Source organism: Chaetodon auriga, chromosome 14 (assembly GCF_051107435.1).
Source record: "Chaetodon auriga isolate fChaAug3 chromosome 14, fChaAug3.hap1, whole genome shotgun sequence".
NCBI lineage: Eukaryota > Metazoa > Chordata > Actinopteri > Chaetodontiformes > Chaetodontidae > Chaetodon > Chaetodon auriga.
Window position 1 is genome coordinate 24,466,335 of NC_135087.1, and position 19,179 is coordinate 24,485,513.

Below are 19,179 nucleotides of genomic sequence, written 5' to 3' on the forward strand. Positions count from 1 at the left end.
AAAATCTATAATAGACTTTAAAATCCTCCTTGTTTCCAAGCACTAAATGGTCAAGCACCATCATATCATGAAGACACCATCATATCCATCATAGGAAAAAGGTAGTATACGGACATAAAAGAAATAATTTACGAGGTATGGCGCTTCACAGATAAATACGTGAGGAGAGATTTTTTTTTTTTATGACAGAAATGTCAATATAATGAGCTGCAGCATTTGCCACAGGTACTTAACAATGAGCTTATGGTTTGTGTTTTAATGACATCTTGTGCAATTTTATGGCCAGCTGAAAATTATTTTGGGCGTTTGTTTTTTCAAGTTTATCATCCATTGGCAGATTAATTTTGGACCCTGAGCAGGGGACTTTTATTGTGAAGCAGCTATGAAATGCGATGTGTTTGTCACTGAGTTAACAGAGCTTGTTCATTAAAAATTGGTCTACACGACAAGATATGGACATATTCTGCTGTGTTTGATAAACAGGGAGAAATGTGAGAAGAAACATCCACATTGGGGTGTTAGAACTGTGGTTCTCATTGAGGTGAACAACCCCTTTCACCTCGCTACGGTGTGGAGACTGCAGCACGGTACTCCCACCCCTATGAAGAACACCATAAATATTTATCTACCTTGGACTTGAGTGCCCAGTACTCCTCTGTGCCATATTCCACATGTTTGAAAGCAGTCAGATAATCGTAGCTGATGACCGCCGTCTGCAGAGAAACAGAGCAGTGACATGAGGAGTCAGCAGGTAGACTTTTCTTTTGAAAACTATTGTACAAATGAACATAAAATGAGCAAAAACAAATATATTTCAGTTCAGAAACTAACTATGCTATATCAGCTATAAAGTATAACAACTGTTATTAATGGGATGACTTGGTTCCAAAAGGGATGAGCGACAGGTTGGAGGATTGGTTATACTATACATTAAAGCAAAAGCAGTATAACTTAACAGCAGTACCAGTGTGATGTCCATTCAGCTATTCAAAAATCACAACCACTGCAGTATACTTTTGGAAACTAGTGAGCAGCGATATATAGTATACAGAATGTGTATAGACCAAACAGCAACAACATTAAAAAATATATCTGGATTATTTTGAATGATCTACAGCACCAGGAGTCTATACCATCAAGGATGTTCAACTAAGTAATGCTCTCTCTGGTCACCTGTTTCACTTAGTCTCACAATGGTGATTCTGAAAAACTGCTATCATGAAACTGGTTATCAACTGGTTCAGCTAACTCTGGGTTTCCCAGTCCAGTTATAGGAGTGTTCACGTGACAGAGCCAGAGTTCTTAGCTACAAAGATACATAATCAGAACCGTGAGTGGAGTACTTAATAACACCATTGGAGAAATCAGGTGAATTGTAAAAGCAACAGATACAACGTTATCATATAAATAGAATAGAGAAAGAAACACTCAAAACAATAAAACAACAGTAAACATAAGGCTAAGGCTCCAAATAAGTACTAGAAACAGTACAGGCCTTTTAAATATATTTGTAGTACTCAAACAATGGAAATAAGTCTTGGGTGTGGTGAACTATGTTTGTTTGTTAGAAGTTCTGTTTAAACTAAGAGTGGACACACTGTTGTGAACCCATCCTATCTGGTGATCTTTATAGCTTGGTTATTACTACCTATATTTAAATTCATTGTTAGGCGATGACCTCTTGTGGCTGTAGAAATTCGAACAGGAGCAATGGAGGAAGCCAGGTGATGTCTTATAAGGAGAATTTGGAGGAGGGTTGATGGATGGGTTAAACAAAAGCAAGACTTTCACCCAGGAGACCAGTTTGTGTCTCGTGTCAAACTGAAAGTCAACACTGACCCATTTTAAGTGACATAACTTGCTTACATTATATCATGTATGTAATAATGACGTGCCAATTTTCACTGAATTTAAAGTATTTTTGTTACCAAAACCTAACCAGGTAGTTTTGTTGTCTGAACTCAAGCAAGTTCGGTGTTTAGGTATGTGGATATGTTGCAGGCTCCTGTAGGAATGGCTCAATTTTTCCAATGATCAAATTGGTCTGTAGCCAGGCTGTTGACACATTTTAATCTGGTCAGCTGATGTCTGAAGATAACCTGCTCCAGAGCAAGTGAGCCATACAGTATAGGTTACCATGGTGACACTCCTTGCAAACTGAGCCTGTTTCAGGGTACCTGAAAAGCCAAAGATTGCTGGTTACCTGCTGCTTACTTCATGATACACCCCTGAGCACAAAAACTGACAAACAAAACATCAGACAAAAACAGATAGCATCTAAAATGTGTGGATGCATCAAATCCACAATCCCCAAATGAAGATTGTCAGTGCAGAATTGTGCAGTAACTCACAGTGACTGCAGCTCGTCCGAAGCGGATCACACTTAGGTCACTGAGGTCCAGTCCTCTGTTGTAGAAGTAAAACCCAGAGGAGGCAAATACTGCTGTTGCCAGAGAGGAGACTTTGAGGAGTCGACCAGCCATCAGAGGCACTGTGGGAGAAGAAATGAAGAATAAATCCTCATAGACTTCATAAAGTGATGGAGATTATGAAAAAGTTGTAAAGTGCAGAAATGAGGTGAAAGTAGAAAAGACAGAAGCATCTGATCATCATGTCTTTTCAGAAAGCAGTCATGGGTTCATCTTTGGCTACCACCACTCACATAGACTTAACACTTTGCCTGTACTTTCATGCACATCACAGCTAAATCATCAGTTTCACAGTTCTGTTAAATGCATTCATCAGCAAGATAACTTGAACATGCTGATATTGTTACCCCGCCACCTGCTATTATTTATACGTTCACTATTTTGTCTTTGCTTGTCTAGTTATGCTAGAGGACAGCAATGGAAATTAGCCTTGGAGCTTCACTGTGTTTTCATACTCACTACTTTGTAATGTATGCAACGAATGCAGTGCATTCATTCATTCCTTCAGTCCATCAGCAGAGAAGTGACAAAGCAAAGTCAGATATTTTGACCCATATATGAGAATGCAACAGATTCATCACTATGATATCTATGGTCTTTAAAGAAGTAAGCTATTATTATTGTCACAAATACACACTGAAATGTCTGTATTTGTGGACCTGTTAAAAGTCTGCATGGAGGACTCCTGGAGCTCACATCAGAGCCTTAGTTACCTATTTCCATCAGAAAACCTGTTGCTCTGTGGGTATTGTGTTTTGGCTTCATGTGAGTTACAGTGACGCAATCCACGCTTTGCTCCATATCTGTAAGGCCTAGTTCCAGGGCCATAGCCAGGATTTTAGAAATACTAAGGTCATAAGTGAAAGGCCAAAATTCCCAGAGAAAAATACTGAAGACATGTCCTCAGCATCCCCTATGGTAGCTCCAGCCCAGCACAGCTCGAACTCTGAATTTAAGTGGTCTGAGGCATCCACAGATATCTGTCTGGTCTTCCTAACTACTGTCTTGTTAAACGCCTCACAGATTTGTCGTTGTGGCTGACCAACCACCTTCCCTGCAACATTGATAATTGTGTAAAGCTTGTTTTTCTGCTTCATACTCAAATTGCCATACCAGGCAGCTGGGTCAGTTCCAGTATGTGTTGATGGACACCAAAGCTCTTCAGCTTCCTAATTAAAAAGAAAGTCATTGTTTGCTCTCTTAAAAATGCTTTCTGAGTGTTCATTAAAACTTAAAGTTTGATCAGTGATAGTGTCTAGATACTTAAAATGGTCCACTACCTCCATAGGCTGGTTGTTAAGTACAACAGGGGTGATGTTACTAGCTCCCTTCAGTTTTGTTTGTATTTGTAACTTCGTTTGCACCAGTATCACTGTACATCACACAAACTAGCTAACTTGAGTTGATCTGAAGCCACAGGCAACCAATTCATGCGCAAAGTACCTTGTTGTCCTGACAGCTAAATTATCACAAATTTCGCTTTTATTTTGACGGGGGGTACTTCCGGTTCACCAGTCGCCACCTGTGGTTTTAAATTTTCCACTTGATTTTCAAAATTCTTTGAAGGTAAGTAAATGGAAATTCCGACTTCTCGTTTGCGGCTTAGAACGGGGAAAGGCCCGTTTCCTCGTTAAAGGTTTTCACGGGAAAACGTTGCATTACACAACAGTACTATGACCTCTCACGTTAAAGCTCATTTAGAGAACACGTTAACGTACAGGCTACATGGCGACTGTTACCTAAGGAAGAAACTGTGCATTATGCAGATTGACCGCGTTTTGCAACACGCGTGTTGAAGAGCAGATAAACACAGTCACGCCGTCGCATACATCTACACTGAACCATCAACTGCCAAAAATACCATTTTATCTATAACAACTAGCAAATGTTTCCTTACCCGTGTGTCCACACGCGTTGTTTATCTTTCAGTTGCCGGTTTTGTTTTCACCTCTTCGCCACTTGTTCGAGCGAAGAATTCTGGTTAATGTAGTGCTACAGGAGATGAAGCTTGCTAAATTTAAAGTTGCTACCACACTCACGTGACATTGATAGAGAGAGATATTACCATTATGGTACTCATGAATACGGTCCGACTGTATGAAATAATATCGCAAACTGTAAGATTCAACTGTCGCTTTCATAGTAGATTAAAACTACACCTCCGGCGAACACAATGTCGTCGCTAATATACGTCACTCACGGTCAGCTGTTCCAAGTGGGTCCCAGTGTTGCCCACTCCTCAGTAAGGAAAGTAGCTATTGGCTGTTCTAAAAGTCGCTGGAAGTCGCTAAATGACGCCATCAACTAATTTGCATAATTTGCCATGTGCATGTAATTGTACTGTAGGCTACACTGTAGGAGAAAGGAATAACGTCGTGGGAGAGACAAAACACCCTAAATATGTGTAGAAGTACAAATGAACTTTCGTCTGTCCATGCTTGTTTTTTCTTGTCGCAATTCCAACCCTCCTCCTTTATCATCCTTAATATTATGACATTAGAAAGATAGCTATTGCATCTGGGGGGAAAATGCCAAAGCAAGTAGAGAAAAAGAACATCAGATTATTATAGAAATAATAAGACTATCAGAGAAATTAAGTCTGTCTGGAGAAGAACTAAAAGAACTGTCAGCTTTACAACTTGAATTTGACAAAATGTATGAGGAAAAGGCCAGAGGAGCTTTTGTCAGATCTCGGAGGAAGTGGCTAGAACAAGGGGAAAGTTCACCAAATACTTTTTTCAGTTGGAAAAAAAGAACTTTGAGTTATCTTCTCTCTGTAAACTTAAAATTGATAACCAGGTATTTGAATGTAGAAAATATATTTCCCACTATGTAGCTGATTTCTACCATAAATTCTGGTCTGGATGATATTATTGACAAAGAACAATCTGGTTTTATGCCTGGATAACAGCCTTAGATAGAGAATTTAAATTAGCCCAACTGGCCGAATATACCATGATATCTAGCTGTTAATTGTATTGAGGAGTTCTCTGCTGTGTCAAGTTTAACAATGGATTAGAACAAATCTGTGTAATTACCACTGAAGGAATGTGATCAATCTGAAGTGAATGGAATCCCTGCGAAGAGTACGGTTACATATTTAGGTGTTGTCATGGATAAAAATGAAAAACTTCACAGTAACTTAAACTTTGACCCTATAGTGGATCAAATAACGAAAAAAGTTCAACATGAGAGATCTCTCAATGAATGGTAGAGTTTTACTCTCTAAAGCGGAGGGGATATCTCGAGCCGTATATGTGTCCTTATCACCTGGAATGCCTGCTACAATATACAAACATTTAGATAAAACTTTATTCAATTTTATTTGGAGGAACAGATCCCATTACTTAAGAAATTTGTGTAATATGAGAAGGGGTGGTGGTGGCCTTGAGGTACTAAGTTTTGAAACATTAAATAATACTTTCAAAGTTAAATGGTTAATTAATTTGATCACAGAAATTATGGAATACTTTCCCTAAACATATCTTTAACTCAATTGGTGGTCTAAAATTTTTGTTAAAGTGACTATAAGATTGAAAAATTACCTGTTAAATTAGCAAATTTTCATAAACAAGCGCTGCTGGCCTGGAAAATGGTGTACAAACATAATTTCTTGCCAACTAGGTATTACATCTGGAATAACAGGAAGAAACTGTTTGCCATCTGTTCTATCACTGTGTGTATTCTAGAATATTCTGGAGGGACATTCAAAATTACATTAACAGGAAAACTGGACAAGCAATCCATTTAAAAAGACATTGTCATTTGCTATGTGGAAAATAAGAGAGAAAAAGACTCTTTTTTTGTACAGCTACTTCTTTTTCTTGGAAAATTTCACATTCATAAGAAAAAATGGTCTGACTCCAAACCCTGCTTTGAACACTTTCTACATGAACTGAATTGTAAATAAAGCTTAAAAAACAGCATCCCCTGCCCGTTGACCAGAAAAAGTTGCGACATTTTATTCAGTAAGTTGCTGACACTGCTGAGCAGAGTTACCACTGCAGCTGGAGGAGAAACAATAGCGAGGGAGGAAAGGCAAGGAGTGTTCACAGTCGAACTCATTGCTCTCTCCGTAAAAAGGGACGGTTCATGCCATCACGTCAGAGTCTCCAAAAGTCTCCAAGAACGCCAGAATAAGTAGCTTCAAAAAAAAAAAAAGTTGGGAACAGTGGTGGGTCCTCCTGCTTCTTCTTCTTCTTCTCCTTCTTCCTCTTCCTCTTCTTCTTCTTCTTCTTCTTCTTCTTCTTCTTCTTCTTCTTCTTTTTCTTCTTCTTCTTCTTCTCTGAGTATTACGACAGCTAGCATCCACGATGTTGCATTACTGCCATCTTCTGGATTCACTTTCCATCTTTATCCATTAAGGCAGGGGTGTCAAACTCAAATACACAAATACACATTGGGCCAAAATTAAGAAAACTGTTCCAAGTCGAGAGCCGGACTGGTTCAGTGAAAACCAACTGAAATGACCATATTACACATTAAATAAATGAAAAATCAGTTGCATTCATTTCTTATGGTGTTATCTGCAGCTTTCCATAGTAATTTCAAATGAAAACATTTTCCCACAGCCAAAAATTAATTTCCATCAAACAAAAACCAAAAATGCCCAAAGAGTGCAAGAAGTCAACACATATTAAACCTGACTGCACTGCTCTCTGATGCGCGCTACTCTAAGCCAGATACTTGAACCTGGAACTAACACAGCTTATAAGACTGTTTTTAACCATAAACAACAACATTAAACATTAAATACAAGAAAAATCAGTTGCATTCATTTCTTCTGGCTCTTTATGCAGCTTTTCCAGAGTCTTTTACCTGTCACGTTGTTTCGTTTCTTACTTTATATTCTTTCATGACAGCCACACTGTCTCCACACAGAAGACAAACAGCTTTGTCCTTCATATCCACAAACACATACTCTGCCTCCCACCTTCTTTGAAAACCCTTGTTTTCAAAGTCCACTGTCCATTTAGCCATTTTTCGGGGAGAGGGTAGCTGTCGCACTGTAGCATCTCCCTAGATCCGTCTGTCCAGTCCAGTTGTTCTTAGAAAACGGAAAATCTATTTCCTCCCTTGCTCATTGTCCTCACAGTGTAATATATTTTTAATGTTGTCCTCCACCTGCCTTATTTTCTGTAGCTGTGTCATCATAACTTGTATCTCATGTGTGAATTTCCTGCATGACATGAAAATATGCTCTGCAGTCTCAGCCTCATGACACTGCAAATGCCTGTTGGATGTTTTCCCATGATGAAGAGTGTGCTGCTAACGTTGCTATGGCCAATTTTCAGTCTGCTTAGTGTGACTTGTTCCTTCCTCTTGTGTCCCCTACTTCTTGTAATACCCACTCTGTTTTGTATTGCATGTAGATGTCTCTCTTTTGCTGCACTGTCCCAAACCTGTTGCCACTGTTGTTTCATTTTCCTCCACACCATTCAATTCAATTCAATTCATTTCAATTCAATTAAATTCAATTCAATTCAATAATCCTTTATTAGTCCCGCGAGGGGAAATTCCAAATTACAGCAGCATCAATAAAGCAAATAGAGTAATATAAGAAGTGCATGCAAATTAAAAACAACATCAGTATATATACAAAAGAGTGGGAATTTTAAATAAAAAATAAAAAGAAACATAATCCTAAAAAATTGTAAAAAATTGTTAATAGTATTTACAGACTGTTCTGTACATGTTTTATTGCGCAGCTTATTGTCCAGACTATTGCACTGATTACTTGGAGCAGTTTTTGTTGTGTAGTCTGACAGCTGCAGGGAGGAATGACCTGCAATACCGCTCCTTCACACACTTTGGATGTAGCATCCTGTCACTGATGGAGCTCCTCAGTGCGGTGAGTGTGTGTTGGAGGGGGTGGGAGTCATTGACTGTCATGGAGGACAGCTTGGCTGTCATCCTCCTCTCCCCCACCTCCTCCACCAGTTCCAGAGGGCATCCCAGGACAGAGCTGGCCTTCCTGTTGAGTTTGTCCAGCCTCTTCCTGTCAGCTGTTGTGATGCTGCTTCCCCAGCAGACTACACCATAGAAAATGGCAGAGGCCACAACAGAGTCATAGAAGGTCTTCAGGAGTGCCCCATGTACCCCAAAAGACCTCAGCCTCCTGAGCAGATAGAGTCTGCTCTGTCCTATTTTGTAAAGTGCAGTGGTGTTATGAGTCCAGTCCAGTGCCTTTCCCTTCTAGTTTTGACAATTTAATACTTCAACCATTTCTTTTTTTCACTGCTTCTTTTGCTAGTTTGTCTGCTCTCTCATTTCCCTGGACACCTGAGTGTGATGGAACCCACATGAATCTTACATTTATCCCCTTTTTCACTATTCGTGAGTTGGTGCTCAAGACTTTGTAGAGCAGACCCTCATGACCTCTGGCTGGCCTGATGAAATGCTTGCAAGAGCTGACACTGAATCACTGCATATTAATAAATGACTGCAGTTAATCTGCTCACTCCACTCTAATGCCATTAGGATAGCATATAGCTCAACTGTATATACATTCAAATAATCTGATGCTCTCTTGTTGAATCCTAGTTTGTAACTGGGCACAACAACCGCAGACCCTGTTGTGTTTGTTGGAGGATCCTTTGATCCATCTGTAAAAATCTGAACCCATTCTTTATATTTCTGGTCTTTGTAACTATAATATTCATTAATTAAATCTGTATTTTTTATTTATTTATTTATTACGGAGCTTAATTCTGAATAGTTCTAGGTCAACACAAGGGCTTTCTAATATCCATACAGGTCTAATTGGCCACACAATAGTATCCTCAATCTCCTTATCATATACTCCTCCATCGCTTGCGACTTGATTTCCCTTCCAGCCAAAACTTTCTTTGTGTGGCCTGTCCTTCTCCCAACATATCTGCAGCACCCTTTTTACAGGATGGCTGTCTCCATGTCCCCTTGTATTTATCCAGTAGTTGGCCATCAGTTGCTTCCGACGTATCCCCAATGGCATCTTACCTGCTTCAACTTGAATTGCACATACTGGTGAAGTTCTAACTGCTCCTATGAATAATCTTAAGGCCCAAGCTTGTATGGTATTCAGGTCTGCTATTACAGATTTTGCTGCTGATGCATATACAGTGGTTCCATAATCTAATCGCGATGCCACAAGGGCGACATATATGTGTTTCAATGATGCAAAGTCAGCTCCCCGTTCCAATCCTGCCAGACATCTCATGACATTTATTACTTTTTTACATTTATTAGCTATATATCTAATGTGCTCTCTCCATGTTAATCTCTGATCAAAAAACACTCCCAGAAAACAAAACCTCTCAACTCTCTCTAAGTTTTCTCTCTTTCTATAATTTCATGCTACCTTCCCTGAGTTGCTTCCTTGTGAAGAACATAACTTTAGTTTTTTCCACCGAAAATAAATCCCCATTTTGTTCTCCACCTTTCTACTCGGTTAATTCCATACTGAATTTTCTCAACTAACTGTTCAACATTTCTTCCTCTTGTCCACAGAGCCCTGTCATCTGCAAATGGCGACCGCTCCGTATCCATTGGGAAATTTATAAATATATAATTTATCACAATGAAAAATAGGGTTGGACTAACTACAATCCCCTGCGGTATCCCGTTTTCTACTAGATCTGATAGCTCTGATCCTATCGTCACCTGAATAGTTCTTCCATCTAGGAAATCCATAATCCAGCTGAACATTTTTCCTTTGATTCCAGTTGAATGCAGTTTAATCAGAAGTCCCTCGACATGTCATAGGCTTTCTCAACATCAGGAAACACTGAAACCACTGTTTCCTTATTTACTTGTGCTTTCCTTATTTCATCTTCTAAACACACTATTGGATCCATTGTGCTCCTTCCTTTCTTAAATCCGCTCTGATATGTAGCCACCATACCTCTACTTTCTAAAACATACTTTAATCTCTCATTGATCATAAGCTCCATTAATTTACAAATATGTGATGTAAAAGCAATTGGCCAATAGCTTCCAGGCTTGCTGTTATCTTTACTGGGTTTCCTTATTGGAATAACTATTGCTTCTTTCCAGCTTCCAGGCATTCATCCCGCATCCCACATTTTGTTGTACAGTATTCACAATTTCTCCAGACTTCTTACTTCTAGATGTTTTATCATGCAACAGATTTCATCTTTACCTGGTGCTGCCGTTCCTATTTTGTCTAATGCCGTTTTTAATTCCCCCATGTTGAAATTGATATATTTTTTTTTTTTTGTAAATCTGCAATCCTGCCTCACTGCCTCATATCCATGTAATACAAATCTAGATTAGGTTTTAACCAAGTTTCTTTCTCCTACTTACTATGAACTGCTTGAAATCTTGTCCATTATCTATTAGGCTTCTTGTGTTCCACTGAAGGATTAAAATGATTAGTATCCACCCACATGCTGTCTCTTGACTTGAACAGAGTTCATCATTAACTTCTTCCCATTTTAATCCTTTCATTTGTAGATGATGTTCTGCAGCTTTAACAACAACCTGAATCCTCTTAGTTTTAGATTTAATCCTATATGTAGCATTTACTACTCCTGCTATAAAGGTAACCAGTTTCTTCTTCTCTATCCATGTGTTTTCTTCTTCTTCTTTTGCAGCAACTTGCTCTTTATTACTTCCTCCCTGCTTATTCTGTTTATTCTGTCCTGTCAACTTTACTGCCTCAGCATATTAGACCTTTTCTTTCACACTTACCTGCTGCACCTCCATCTCTTTTTGAGTACTTCACATCCCCAATAAGCTACACTATGATCACCTCCGCAATTACAGCACAATCTCCTCCACATCTAGTGCATCATCTTTTCCTTTGCGCCCTTTGGCCATATACCCGAACTCCTGGCAACTGAAGCACCTTACAGGTTTTGGAGGGTATTCTCGTACACTATATCTTAGGAACCCAAAGTATATTTCCTTTGGTACAACCTTTTCCTCAAACCCTACCAGGATGGTTTCAGTCTCCTTTTTTTCCACTCCACTTGTCATTCTTTTCACACTTCTCACTGTGTTATTCCTCGCCTTCAGGTTTTCTATCAGTTCCTTCATACTAACACTAAGGGGAATTCCAGAAACGACCCCCTTGCAGCCATTGAACCGCTGTTCCCCCACCCTGACAACTCTGAATACTTTGATTTTCCCCACACTAATAATTTTCTTTGTTTTCTCCACCTCTGCTTCTGTATTGCAGCTTATTAGTAAGTTCCAAAAACTTTCGCATATTAAAATTGTCCTATTTGCATTCCAATGATTTTTGTTAACTTAATCTTTTTTATACGTCCTTCTCCCTCAAACCTCACTACCACGTTGAGCAGTCCTGCTTTCTGATGCCTGTCTTCACCTTCTCTTCCCTCACTTTCCGACCCACCCGCGCTAGATTCCTCGTTTTTCCTTTTCTTACGACTCTTCTTCCTCTCACCGCCTCTCTCCATTCACTCTCCCTCCTATCATCCTCCTCACTTAACTCCCTCCCTGCCATCCTGTCAAAGTTTGCAAGGAACAATGCAAGAATATCATTCCGGACCTATGCAGGCCGTCAGTCAATATTCATACATACGTTCCCTACAATACTAACTCTTATTGTTGCCAAGTCCTAAAGTCCTCATTTCCAAAATGTTGTATCATTTTATCAAGTTTAAAGTTCATCTTCTTTTACCAGAGATCAAAAAATCAATGCTTGACAAAAGGTCCGCCTCCTTCCCTCCAAGTGGATCCACTCAAAGCCATTGAATGAGAGAGTCGAGAAGCTTGTTGGTGTTGCCGCCATGTGGTCACTAGGTTCATGTATGTTTTTTTTGTTTTTTCAAATTCATAACTTAAAAAAAAACATGGGAACAATTGTAGTAAACAAATATAACATACATCATCTATAATACAAGGGGGTAGTTTCATATTGAAAACAAATCATCTCATAAATAAAGAGATATATAAGCTCATTTCGATGATAAATCAATGTACATACTATGAAAAATGTAATTTTATATCAATTTGGTGAGTCAGTGGAAAAATCTTATAGACTGTAAAACAATTTTTGTGCCATTTTACTCTTCACTAACGAAGTACAATTTGAACAAAAAGTTATTCATTCGAAAAGGTAACAAAATAGGGGATAGTTTTAGAGCTCTATTTTTGTGTTTGAAGAATTTACCTAATCGCAGAATCACATTGATACAGAGTTCATCATTTTTGTTCTTCAATAAAATACGAAATATAACATTTTCAATGGAGATAGATTGGAAAGATAACGTTTTTTGTTTTATCCATCTATGAATATCAACCCAGAATTTATTGGTCATATAACATGAGAAGAACATGTGGTCTGTAGTTTCAATGTCATTTCTACAGAATGAGCATATATTATCATCCACGTTAAAGCACAACCTCAATAATTCGTTGGAGGGATAAATGTTGTTCATAATTTTGAAGGTTCATGTAGTTCTGAAGAATTCAAAACAAATCTGTGCTGTTGACTCATTTGAATGGATTTGAGCAGGGCAGCAGCAGCGACGATATTTGCAGCAATATAACACACACAAATACACACACACACACACACACACACACATACACACACACACACACACACACACACACACACACACACACACGTCTGGGTCATTGTTGGTGGGACATGGTATTTCAACTCCACTATTCTTTAAAATATACAATGTTGTCATGTTTCTATGAGGCCACCAAGCAAAAAACTAATGTAGTCTAACAGTCCTGCAAAACATTAAATGTTCCTTAACAAGAGCACGTTTTCTCTTCATGAAAAATTTGATGTTCAGTTTTTGTTGTTTGAGGCGTTGATTAAACTGATTAACACTGACTCTGACAGTTACATGCCATGTTGCATTTGTCAGCTCGTCATCAGAAAAATATATGAAGTAATTAGCTATCTGCAGTTACACTTTCATGCACATTTCTACTGCTGATCCTATCACTTCTCACTGATGCACTGTCTAACAAACAATGTGTGTAATGACTGAATTAGCCAAGGAACAACCTTCCTGGATACAAGCTAGCCATGTTGTCTAGTTGACCTAGCAAACATTCATTGTTATCAGGTGTGCTGATACAGTTGCAACTTAGTGTTGCTCACTTTATTGAATGTAATAGCCAAAGATAAACTTTGTTTGCCAACTAAATGACAGTAATTGCAATTAATTTGAGGTAAATGTAGACCAACCAACATCTGGTTATGGTAGCTACCGAAGTGTTGCTCATGTTAGCTAACTGCAATTAGAATCTAACTAGCTATTATCTTACAATAAACATTTCCTAAAGCTGGCTAAAGAAGTACCACTGTTGACCAGATATATGAGAGGTCACAGAATGCATTACAATGCCAAAAAACACAATCATTTCACCAATTTACCACTCAACGTGCTTGGGAAACACTGATAATGAATGGTTCATCAGTGTTCGAGCCACTCAGTGTTCTCACAACACTCATTACTTCCACATTTTCCAGTTCCAACAGAAATCTATGGGAGTGTAACTCTCTTAATCAACAGCACTGTTCAGCTTAAGTGGGAACTTGGACTTTATGGGATAACATTAAGTCTTACTAAAATTCATTGTATGCATGTTATTAGAAAAATGTGCATGAACCAGACAGATCAATTTACCCAACTTCTTTTCTAAACACAATAAAACAACTTTCCTATGGAAAGGAAGAACATGTTTTGGTGTAAAACAACATGCAGCAAAACACAAAATAGATTTGTCAGTGGTGGCTGAGGCTGAAAAAGCATTTGATTGGCCCTTTTTGTTTAAAGTTTTAGAGAATTTTCATTTTCCTGTTGAGATCATGGACTTAAAACAAAGGTGGATTCAGGTTGAATGCACAAGTCTATCCTCAGAACCTCTTTACATACAGTATATGCTCAGGATAAAAATACATTCTCTCAAGTTTAACCTAGCAGCAACATGGAAAAAAATGAGAGTATTCTGAGGGAGCTGATGTCAGTTTCAAAAATACAACCATTCTTGGATAGCTCCTTAAATTGTTCCATGAAGCTGGTTTACATGAGGGCTGGAAACTTTCAGTGACTTGATGAATGAAAACAAATTTATTTCTTGGACTGATTCGTACAATTTTGTCTTAATTTGGTCAAACAATGCAGAATTTTTCAGGTTTATATAACTCTGAAGTCTAAGATGAACTTTGATTTACATTTATTAGGACAGCAGAGAATTTTAGAGGAAATTATAGGCTATTTGATGAAGAAACAGATAAACTAACAAATTAAGTTTCCAGAATCCAGTAGAAATCAGATTCTGTGGACAGTTACAACCGAAAAGAAACGAAAATGTGTTTAATCCTGTGTAAAATAATTTACGGCATCTACTGTACAGGAGATGAAGTTATATATATATCAGGGAACTGCACTAAATGTGAACTTTAATCCATAAATTTCACGATATAAAACAGGATATGGTGAGGTACTGTGGAGTTGGATTACTCTTTTTCCATCAATTGTATTTAACATGCATTAATAGAAATTGCTTTAGATGAGTAAATACACTTTTTTTTTTTAACTGCCTATTTCTCTCTAACAATAGCACAACATAACCTGCAGGAGTTTACTGCCCCCCGGTGCTCAAGGGTTTAACCAGCCTCAGCATACTGCAACCCAAGGTTTAGCATCGTCCATACATAGTGGTGAAGGAAGATCCTTTACTCAAGTAAAATTAGTAAAACTACAAGATAAAATACTACATTACAAGTAAAAACATTAATCTAATAACATAACACACAGTGGAATTCAACGCTGTTTTTATTGCCATACACTGGAAAATAACAGTGTTTCATAAACCTTACAAGAAAGCATGAGCTGAGATGTGACAAGATTGTTACAGGAGGTATTAACACAATGACTGACAATAAATAAAGACATTGCTACAGGACAACCCATTACAACAATGACACTAAAGATGAACCAAAGTGGGAACGCTCTCTGACTTTACAGGGACTTTACACCAACCCTTGTGTACTGCTTTAAGTTTTCTTATGGCCTGAACAGAAATGCAAAAAAGTCAGAGAGCAAAACACGATAGCATGTTGGTCTGTCTCATCCACAGTGAAGTCCCACAGATCTTCAGTTATATTCACTGTCTTTGTCCAACTTCTGTCCTTCAAATGAACGTCTATTCCTCTGAACCTGGAGCTGAAAACAAACAACAGGGGAGAAAGATTGGGACATGAGACACACAGAGTATCAATATTTTCAGGTTCTGCTTCATGTTGTTTTGAAACTTTATCATGTTAAGTACAATTTCTAAAAAAAAGAAAAAAAGAAAAACATGATTTAGCCTTCGTTTTATTCATAACATTTGATGCATTTTTCCTGTTTATTACAAAAAAGAAAAAATCCACCAATCCGCTTTATCTACTTTGATTAAATCCTGTAAAAAAATAACAAACGAAACCAACAGTTCAAGGGGGTGATTAATATTAATACAGGACTTTGATGATTTGGAAAGTGAATGCATTTAATTTTCTGTTGTGGAAACTCCACACTCCAATATGATAATAATAATAACAATTATTATTCTTATAAGAATAATCAGAATAATAATCACCATCATAATACTTTTTTTTTTTTACTTTTATAAAGAGTAAGAAAATACAACAGACAATAGAAAAATAGCATCCATGTATATGGGATAAATATTAAGCTCTTATCAATTTTTCACTCATGATCTGCAGATCTACATTCACAGCATTCAAAGTGTATGTTGTGTTAATGACGATTCCAATATTCTCTTGCTTGGTGATGGAGATAATTTTACTTTTACCTTGGCTCCCTCCAGCATGTGTGGGTCTTTCTGAAGTGCATTGTTCAGTCCTTCCTCTGTTGTGAATCCCACCCAGCAGAAGCCTCTGTGGAAGCCTGTTTCTTTATCCTGGTGCAACACACAGCACACAGTCAAATGCACAAACAACTCAAGATTGAGGCAAGGTATTTCAGGTTTGGCAAGAATAAAAGCAAACGTTGTTCATTTGGATAGATAATTCAGAAGGTAATTCAAGAAATTTTGAGTGTCTGTATGTAGCTTTTTATATCATACTCAAAAAAGGCAAGCAGTGACTGCCTGGATGAAATCTAAAACACTCTGATATGTATAAGAATTAATGAATATGAATGAATTGGAAAATTGTCATCAGTAACAACAAGTTTTATATACTTCATTCAGAGTCTAATAGTCATTTAGATAATATTCATCTTGATTGTCACTGCACACACTACAGACCATAAAACAGAAAGCAGTTCTGCATCCAACTACTGCAAATAGTATAAATAAAGCGAAAACAGACCTACAGTACTGTGAGAAGGTTTTGGGCAGGTTTGAAAAATGCTGTAAACTAAGAATGCATTCAAAAATGTCAGTGTTAATAGTTTATTTTCATTGATTATCAAAATGCAGTGAATGTCCAGAAGAGAAATCTAAATCAAATCAATATTAGGTGTGACCACCCTTTGCCTTCAAAACAGCATCAATTCTTCTAGGTACACTTGCAAGCAGTTTTGAAGGAACTTGACTGGTAGGTTGTTGCAAACATCTTGGAGACCATAGATCTTCTGTGGATGTAAGCTTCCTCAAATCCTTCTGTCTCTTCATGTAATCCCAGACAGACTTGATGATGTTGAGATCAGGGCTCTGTGGGGGCCATGCCATCACTTCTAGGACTTCTTGTTCGTCTTTATGCTGAAGATAGTTCTTAATGACATTGGCTGTTTGTTTGGGGTCACTGTCCTGCTGCAGAATAAATCTGGGACCAATCATACGCCTCCCTGATGGTATTGTATGATGAATAAGTATCCGCCTGTATTTCTCAGCATTGAGGACACCATTAATGCCGACCAAATCTCCAACTTAATTTGCAGAAATGCAGCTCCAAACTTGCAAGGAATCTCCACCATGCTTCACTGTTGCCTGCAGACACTCACTACTGTACCACTCTCCAGCCCTTAGGTGAACAAACTGCCTTCTGCTATAGCCAAATATTTTAAATTTTGACTCATCAGTCCTAGTTAGTTAGTCAGCATAGTTGAGTCACTTGGCCTTGTTTCCATGTTGGAGGTATGACTTTTTGGCTGCAACTCTTCGATGAAAAAAAACTTCTGGCCAGACGGACAGTAGATGGGTGTACCTGGGTCCCACTGGTTTCTGCCATTTCTGAGCTGATGGCACTACTGGACATCACCAATTTCGAAGGGAAATAAGCTTGATGTGCTTTTCATTTGCTGCACTAAGTTTCCTTGGTCGACCACTGCATCTATGATCCTCAACGTTGCCCGTTTCTTTGTGCTTCTTCAAAAGAGCTTGGACAGCACATCTTGAAACCTCAGTCTGCTTTGAAATCTTTGTCTTGGAGAGACCTTGCTGATGCAGTATAACTACCTGGTGTCTTGTTACTGTGCTCAGTCTTGCCTGTGACATGAAACTGTCTCCAGAACCTCACCTTGGCAGCAGAGTTTGGCTGTTCCTCACCCAGTTTCAAGCCTCCTACATACAGCTGTTTCTGTTTCAGTTAATCACTGTGTTTCAACCTACATGTGAAACTGATGGTCATTAACACCTGTCTGGTATAATTGGTTGATCATAGACCTGACTGTAATCCTACAAAATCCATGACTGGTGTTCGCTCACTTTGAATTTTGTAGATTGGTAAAAATAAACATTTTTTTTATGTTTTCGAAAGCATTCTTATTTTACAGCATTTTTTCACACCTGCCTAAAACCTTTGCACAGTACTGTATATAAATTAATTAATGGCCAGAATTAACAATAAAGCAGTGGGGTGGAATAGTAAGCCGGGGTTTAACTGGTATGAACACAAAACCCTGATTTGTACAAAATGGACAGAACCAATATATCATATACTGTGATATAACAGGATGAGTGATTCAGTCATTCTCATGCTGTGACACTCACAAATGGTAGGAGACACTTCTTCACTGTGCCAAATTGTCCAAAGTACTCCCTCATCTCCTCTGAAAACAAACAAACAAACAAGAAAATTTCATCTTCTTGAGAATAAACTTGGGAGTCTCGATCCAACTTTTGACTCAGTAAATTATGTTAGCATTGTAAGCATGCATTACTAATGTTTACTTACACACACAGTTCCCCGTTTATGTGGTACACCTGGCTGCAACTACTGTAACCTCAAACAACACTCCTGCAATAAATCTTCCCTTCATGAAGTTGCCATGTTCCCTTGTTAAAGCTGCTCACCTCATCACGACACATGCATTACCTGGTGACTGAGTAGACGGACCTTTGTATTTACACAGAGGTTAATAAAAGTTGCAAAATCGTTTCTCTATCATTCAAGAAAGCTCTGATGTATCTACTAGGTTGATATTTGTACTACAGTTTCCTCTGCATCGGGAAAAGCTGTGTCTTAGCTAACATCAATGTTACCCAAAGGGACGGTGTGAGAGTGCTGGTAACGCTGCGTGCTGCATAGAACGAGATACAAAATAAAGTGATTGGCTCCAAACGCATATCTAGCTGCTCCTGTACATGAATCAACTGAATCAACTTAATCAACTTACTGCCGGCCAGAGTCCATGGTATTTTAGACACGAACACCTCGAATACTTTCTTAGACGGCGCTGCCATGTTTCGCCCTTGGTATCACACTTTGACCTATGACGTGTAATCACGTGACGAAAAGTCCGGATATGTATTACAAAACGATATGTTGAAAATAAACTTTACGCTTAGCGTCGGTAAATGTCCC

The 19,179-nt window shown here is 38.3% G+C and overlaps 2 protein-coding genes across 3 annotated transcripts in view; both read right to left on the reverse strand.

Annotated features, from left to right (window-relative positions):
* The window catches only part of adck1 (aarF domain containing kinase 1), a 115,064-nt gene extending 110,616 nt beyond the window's left edge, over positions 1 to 4,448 (reverse strand). Inside the window, exons 1-3 of the mRNA XM_076749220.1 lie at positions 4,327 to 4,448; positions 2,352 to 2,491; positions 630 to 713 (exon numbers count right to left, since the gene is read on the reverse strand). Coding sequence (XP_076605335.1) covers positions 630 to 713; positions 2,352 to 2,483 — 216 coding nt within the window. The 5' untranslated portion in view covers positions 2,484 to 2,491; positions 4,327 to 4,448. The remainder of the gene's footprint in view (positions 1 to 629; positions 714 to 2,351; positions 2,492 to 4,326) is intronic.
* The window catches only part of slirp (SRA stem-loop interacting RNA binding protein), a 111,449-nt gene extending 92,357 nt beyond the window's left edge, over positions 1 to 19,092 (reverse strand). Inside the window, exons 1-4 of one of the 2 annotated variants that reach the window (XM_076749222.1) lie at positions 18,992 to 19,092; positions 18,366 to 18,424; positions 16,224 to 16,331; positions 15,185 to 15,592 (exon numbers count right to left, since the gene is read on the reverse strand). In XM_076749222.1, coding sequence (XP_076605337.1) covers positions 15,524 to 15,592; positions 16,224 to 16,331; positions 18,366 to 18,424; positions 18,992 to 19,058 — 303 coding nt within the window. In that variant the 5' untranslated portion in view covers positions 19,059 to 19,092 and the 3' untranslated portion in view covers positions 15,185 to 15,523. Of the gene's footprint in view, positions 1 to 15,184; positions 15,593 to 16,140; positions 16,332 to 18,365; positions 18,425 to 18,991 lie in introns of those variants that run through there. The other variant, XM_076749221.1, reaches the window with a different exon arrangement.
* Positions 19,093 to 19,179: the final 87 nt, after the last annotated feature.